Consider the following 6,260-nt stretch of genomic DNA (forward strand, 5'->3'; position numbering starts at 1 on the left):
CCAAGTTACATGGGTTGCGTTGGTGGACAGCAATCAAGTTATGCCACAGATTCTCAATTGCACTGAGGTCTGGGCTTTGACTAGGCCATTCCAAGACATTTAAATGTCTCCCTTTAAACCACTCCAGTGAAGCTTTAGCAGTATGTTTAGGGTCATTGTCCTGCTGGACCATGAACCTTCATCCCAGTCTCAAACCTCTGGCTGACTCAAACAGGCTTTCCTCCAGAATTGTCCTGTATTTAGTGCCATCCATCTTTCCTTCAGTCCTGACCAGCTTTCCTGGCCCTGCAGATGAAAAACATCCCCACAGCATAATGCTGCCATGACCATGCTTCCTTGATGGTGTTCTCAGGGTGTTGGGTTTGCGCCACACATGGCATTTCCCATGATGGCCAAAAAGTTCAATTTTTGTCTTATTTGACCAGAGAATCTTCTGTGTTTGGGGGAGTCTGCCACATGCTGTTGGGCAAACTCCAAACGTGATTTATTTATTTATTTTTTTTAAAGTAATAACTTTTTTTTTTCTGGCTGCTCTTCCATAAAGCCCCACTCTGTAGAGTGTATGGCTTTAAGTAGTCCTATGGACAGATATTCCCATCTCCACTGTGGATCTTTGCAGTTCCCTTAGCGTTATCATTGGTGTCTTTGTTGTATCTCTGATTTAATGCCCTCCTTGCCCGGCCTGTGAGTTTTGATGGGCGGCTTTCTCTTGTCAGGTTTGTAGTGGTGCTGTATTCTTTCCAATTTGCTCTAATGCAGGGCTTTTCAAAGTGTGGGGCGCGCCAGAGTTCTTCAGGGGGGGCGCAACATGAGAGACAAAATGGATCGATTTTTAGTACCTAAAGCTACAGGGAGTGAGGAGACGGCCAAGCAAAAAACCAGAGCCTCCAGGATGTTGCGATTTGCAACTTCAGCGCAAATTCAACCAATCCCCGCGAATTCAGGGCGGTGTTGCAATTATATCCAATCACCGCAACTTTCCCGCAAATTTGACCAATCGTTGGCGTCGTCTTGAGGTGACATCGACAAACTACCTTCCGCCTTACTTCCGGATGTCTATGTTCAAGAGAAGCAGCATGCGCGCAGTGTTGCCAGATTGGCGGTTTCAAGTGCATTTTGGCGGGTTTTAAATATATTTTGGACTGGAAAACGTCAGCAGTATCTGGCAACATTGCATGATGTGCGAGTCAGTGTTTATGTAGGCTTAAATTCTGTTACTGAAAGTGTGTTATGTTTACAGTGAAGGACTGTGTGCACTTTATTTATTTTTTTTACTTAATACAAGAAATTAATGGATTCCAACATTTTTGCCAAAATGGTATTTTATTTTCCATTGTTTAGGCAGCTTCAGCATCATACTGTGAGATTCTGTTCAAATTGTTTTTTTTTCTTCTATGAAGCCTGAGCCATTTATTTTATTAGTTTATAATTATTGTTTAATTTAGTCTTCAGGAGAGACTGCCTGCACACCGTACTAGTATTAATAGTTTTTTTTTTTTCTTACATGAAAGCTGAGGCATTTGTATTATATTTTAAGGTAACTTCATGTTGTGCTGTGAGGTTCTATGCACTTTAACTTTTGAACCAACAGGTGCATTTGGATAAGTAAAGCCTATTTTTCTGCATTTTTGTAGTCCTGGTAATCTTTTATATTGGTAAAGTTGTTTATAGGACCATTTCTCAGTGTCTTTGTTATTTTAATCAATAGTTTTTCAGTAATAACATATCACTCAATTTTAATCACAAAAAGAGAAAATCGCAACAATTTCTCGCAACTTTCACTTCCTCCTGCAATGTAATCGCAACAAAAACCTAAACACCGCAACTTTCATCGCAATTTTTTTGGAAACCCCCGCAACATCAGACATTTTAGCCCGCAACAATCACAAAAAAGGCCCGCGGAATCCTGGGGGACTGGAAAAAGAAGGAAGTATGACCATGATTATTTAAAGTTTGGATTTTCATGGACTGGATCTGAAGATGCTCCACTGCCACAGTGTGTTGTCTGCCAAGAGGTGCTAGCTAACGATGCTATGAGATGTTTAAAATGTGTAAAACAAGATGTTTTAAAAAGCACAGATGTTTAAAATGTGAAAAAGAAAAAAATAATGTGTACAACAACCTTTTTTTTTTAAATACGAATGGAACATTAAGTATAGCAACAACAAAAATTGTGAGGGGGGGCGCTGTTGTTTATTTGCTCTCCGAGGGGGGGCTGACTCTCCCACATTTTGAAAACCCCTGCTCTAATGGATTTAATAGTGCTCCCTGGGATATTCAAAGTTTGGGATATTTTTTATGACCCAACCCTGATCTATACTTCTCCACAACTTTGTCTCTGACCTGTTTGGAGTGCTCCTTGGTTTTCATGTTGCTTGTTTAGTAGTGTAGCAGAGTCCTTCCAGAACAGGTTGATTTATACAGACGTGACACTGATTGCACACAGGTGGATCTTAATCAACTAATTATGTAACTTAAGGCAGCTGGGCCATAGAAGGTTCACGCTGCACGCTGCATGCTGCACACTACACGCTACACGCGTGTAAAGAAAAGTGGACAAACGTAGCATGACTTGCTCTGGGCCATAGAACGGCGTTCACGTTGCACACTGCACACTTCACGCGTGAAGCGTGAAATGAACATGCACACTTTTTTCTAGGCGTGAAGATGGAAATTCCAGTCAATGCATGCGGTCACCGCCGCGCCAGCCAATCAGAACGGGTCTAGGGAGATAACGCTATGCTTTCAGGGGAAAACTTCAGAAAAAATATAATTGAATGGTATAATTGAAAAATAGTTCTTCATCGGGATTGTCAAGCAGATTATAGAATGTTCGGTGAAATTCACCACGGGTTTCTCTCAGAAGGAAGTGTTCTCGGCTCCAAATTCTGTTCCTTTTTCTCTTCCTCTGTCTCAGTAAAAGTAGAATGAGGCAATCGTCGTCATCCGAAGAGTCCATATTGTTGGTTACTCGGTCAAAGTAGAACAGACGCAACACGTGAACATCCAAGCATGAAGTTTAATGGCCCAGGGTCCGGTTCTTCACGTGAACATGTAGCGTGCAGCATGCAGCGTGCAGCGTGAACCTTCTATGGCCCAGCAGCCTAATGGCCCAGGGTCCGGTTCTTCACGTGAACGTGTAGCATGCAGCGTGCAGCGTGAACCTTCTATGGCCCAGCTGCCTAAGTGAATTCGTTGGACCAGCTCTTATTTAGGGGTTTCATATAAAAGGGAGTGAATACTTATGCACACTCAAGATTTTGTTTTTTTCATCTTATTGTTTGTCACAATTAAAAAAAAAAATGTGCACCTTTAAAGTGGTAGGCAAGTTGTGTAAATAAAATGATGCTAACCCCCCAAATCCATTTTAATTCCAGCTTGTAATGTAACAAAACAGGACAAACACCAAGGGGGATGAATACTTCTGCAAGGCACTGTATGTAAAGGTGCTCTACTGAAACAATCCCATGATTTTCCCAGGTTGCAAAATCCTCCTCTGTGATACAGGGAGGAAACAGGATTGGAGTATACAGAGATGAAAAGATGAATTGTTTGGAATCCAAAGTGTCATTTGAATTGAGTCCAGATCTTGACAATTTTTAACTATATTATTACTAGAGTATGTTGATTGTGATGCCAGGCAGAGACAGGAGTGACCTCAGAGAGAAAGAACTGCATGAACATCTTCGATCTGCAGCCATGGTGGGGGTTGACTGTTGATACAACTCCAGTGCAATGTAGTTCAAACATTTGCAGCCCAGTAATAAAGTAAAGTTGGGTAATGCTAAAGCACCGATTTGTTTGGGTTTTTGTAATATGTCTTTTCAAATTCTGGGGGTCATGATGATAGTTTTTAAGCAGGCACATTTGCCCATTACCCCCACTAGCACTGCCCAATACTCAATGCTTTGACCTGATCAAAGTGCCACTGATCACTTTTCTCTCTTCAAAATAAACTGTATGAAAATATGGAACATTTTTATTATGACAAATCACTGATGATAATTGAAAAAAAAAGTAATTGACCTAAATATCACTTATGTTTTTGTCAAATCTCCGAAGTCATGCAAATTCCAAGACAAGCTATATGATTACAGAAGTTCCCTAGAACTATCATGGCAGCACTAGTTTAGAATTGTGACAGTTCAGAGTCATTGCATTCCTTGCTCAACAAATATGTAAAATGGCTTCAGCGGCAGCATGATGTCATATTTTTGTATATTTGCATTCAATAGCTCCGGACCAGAGATTACATCTTTGACCACCGTGCCAAAGCTCCAATTTCTCCAGATGATGTGCTCAATCTTCTGCCAGTGGTCAAACACGTAACTATGCCAATAACTGATGCTATGCGGTCATTCCGTGCAGCCCAAAACAGCCTTCAGAAAGGTTTGCATGCATCATGATTTTCTATTTAGTGTAATATTAACATATTTTTCATGGTGGGTAAAGATGCTTCTTTGACAGGGTTGTTGGAGCAAGCATACGAACAACTGAAAGAGGCCGCATACATGTTTGGCCGTGTGTGCGATAGTTTACATCCTGAGGCCTGCCACTGTCTCAGTCTGCTGGCTAAAATGGCTTATGTCCAGGGCCACCCTGCTGAGGTACACATTTGTGCTGTTTCACAGTATGTTTTTCAGTTTGAAATAACAACAAAAAAATTTAACAAACTTATTTTTAACAATCTTCATTAACCTCTTTTAAGGCTCGCAGTGTACAAATGAAGGTGGTAGTCATCAGTGAGAGGGTGCTGGGCTTTGACCACCCGATTACCATTCAACAATATGCAAGTTATATAATTTTTGGAACCACTCCATTGCAATATATACAAAAAGCATTGTGCAATATCTGTATATGCAATATGAAAATGTATTAGTCATAAAACACCTTTGTGCTGTCTTTCTAGGCTTTGTTGGCAGTGTATGTATTTGCTGGAGGAGAGTCTGCTTTGGCCTTGCGGTGTCTGTATCGAGCTAAATTGCTCATGCTAACAGTACATGGGGAAGATCATCCCTATACAGCAATACTGGATGTGAGTAAAGCACCATTTACTTTAACAACCCTGTCCATTAATAATACTATTATCACATTTAAACAACAACTCTCTCTCTCTCTCTCTCTCTCTCTCAGTGTTCTTTAGGCTTAATGCTGCAGGGGGAACAGTCTTTGGAGTACCTACAGAGTGCACTGAGACTCAATACTTCTTTCCGAGGTGCCATGGACCTTATGACTGCCTTGAAGTAAGATAAACCATGTTATCAACTCTGCGCTAGTAAAGCTAATAATTTATGATTGGGGTGGCACGGTGGTTAGCATTGCCACCTCACTGTTCTCCCTGTGCCTGCATGAGCTTCCTCCGGGTACTCTGGCTTCCTTCCACAGTCCAAAGACTTGCAGATTACTTCAACTGACTACTCTAAATTCCCTGTAGGTGTGAATGAGCATGAATGGCTGTCTGTGTTAGCCCTGTGATAGATTGGTGAACTGTCCAGGATGCACCCCACCTCTTGCTCAGCATCAGCTGGGATTGGTTCCAGCTCACTTGCAAACCAAAATAAATAAGCAGTATAGAGAATGAAAATTTGATTGGCTGTGACTCATATTGTCAGGTTAATATAAAATAATTTTTAAAAACTCTTTACAGTCACCATCTCTTGGCTCAGAGGATGTGTGTAGCAGGAGATTACAGAGGAGCCATGGCTCATGAGAAGGAAGCACACATCATCTTTGGGAAGCAGGTGAGATGTCCTTGTTTTGAGCATTTTGGGCTCTCAAACTGGAAAAGTTGAACTGAGTAGAATGAGTTGTGTGGAATCCCTGCTAGAACACACTTTCTGATATGGTGCAGCAAAAGTGTGCATGAGAATTTCATATGACTTTTTACTGTGTTTATGTATCTAGTGGGGTGATGATCATCCGCAGACTAAATGCAGTTCTGACTTCTTGAATGCTGTCACCCAGCAAGCGGTGCGTGTGGAACGGTCCATACGACAGGGAGGAGCAGAGCTGACAAACTTGAGCCCACCTGAGGTATGAGTGTGATCACATAACGATGCATCTACAATGTGGTGATTTGTGTCAGTTGTTTTTTAATTACCTATTAACATCTTGTATTCAGAATTTGGTTCCCTCTCTCGAGACTACTCTGGAGCAGTTAGCTCTGGTAAACGATATCCTGAAAACATCATACAGGTAAGGTTAAAAGACCCATGTCTTAACTAAAGTTGTTACATAGCCCAGACTGGGCTACTCTTAAC

General features: G+C 41.4%; 1 protein-coding gene across 2 annotated transcripts in view; it reads left to right on the forward strand.

The window, feature by feature from the left end:
• Positions 1-6,260, forward strand: part of si:ch211-166a6.5 (clustered mitochondria protein homolog) — a 94,509-nt gene that overhangs the window by 85,743 nt on the left and 2,506 nt on the right. For both annotated transcript variants that reach the window (XM_060931778.1, XM_060931779.1), the window contains exons 18-25: positions 4,236-4,389; positions 4,468-4,607; positions 4,709-4,789; positions 4,910-5,035; positions 5,134-5,243; positions 5,648-5,741; positions 5,905-6,033; positions 6,122-6,195. In XM_060931778.1, coding sequence (XP_060787761.1) covers positions 4,236-4,389; positions 4,468-4,607; positions 4,709-4,789; positions 4,910-5,035; positions 5,134-5,243; positions 5,648-5,741; positions 5,905-6,033; positions 6,122-6,195 — 908 coding nt within the window. The remainder of the gene's footprint in view (positions 1-4,235; positions 4,390-4,467; positions 4,608-4,708; positions 4,790-4,909; positions 5,036-5,133; positions 5,244-5,647; positions 5,742-5,904; positions 6,034-6,121; positions 6,196-6,260) is intronic.

This window comes from Neoarius graeffei, chromosome 10 (genome assembly GCF_027579695.1).
Source record: "Neoarius graeffei isolate fNeoGra1 chromosome 10, fNeoGra1.pri, whole genome shotgun sequence".
NCBI lineage: Eukaryota > Metazoa > Chordata > Actinopteri > Siluriformes > Ariidae > Neoarius > Neoarius graeffei.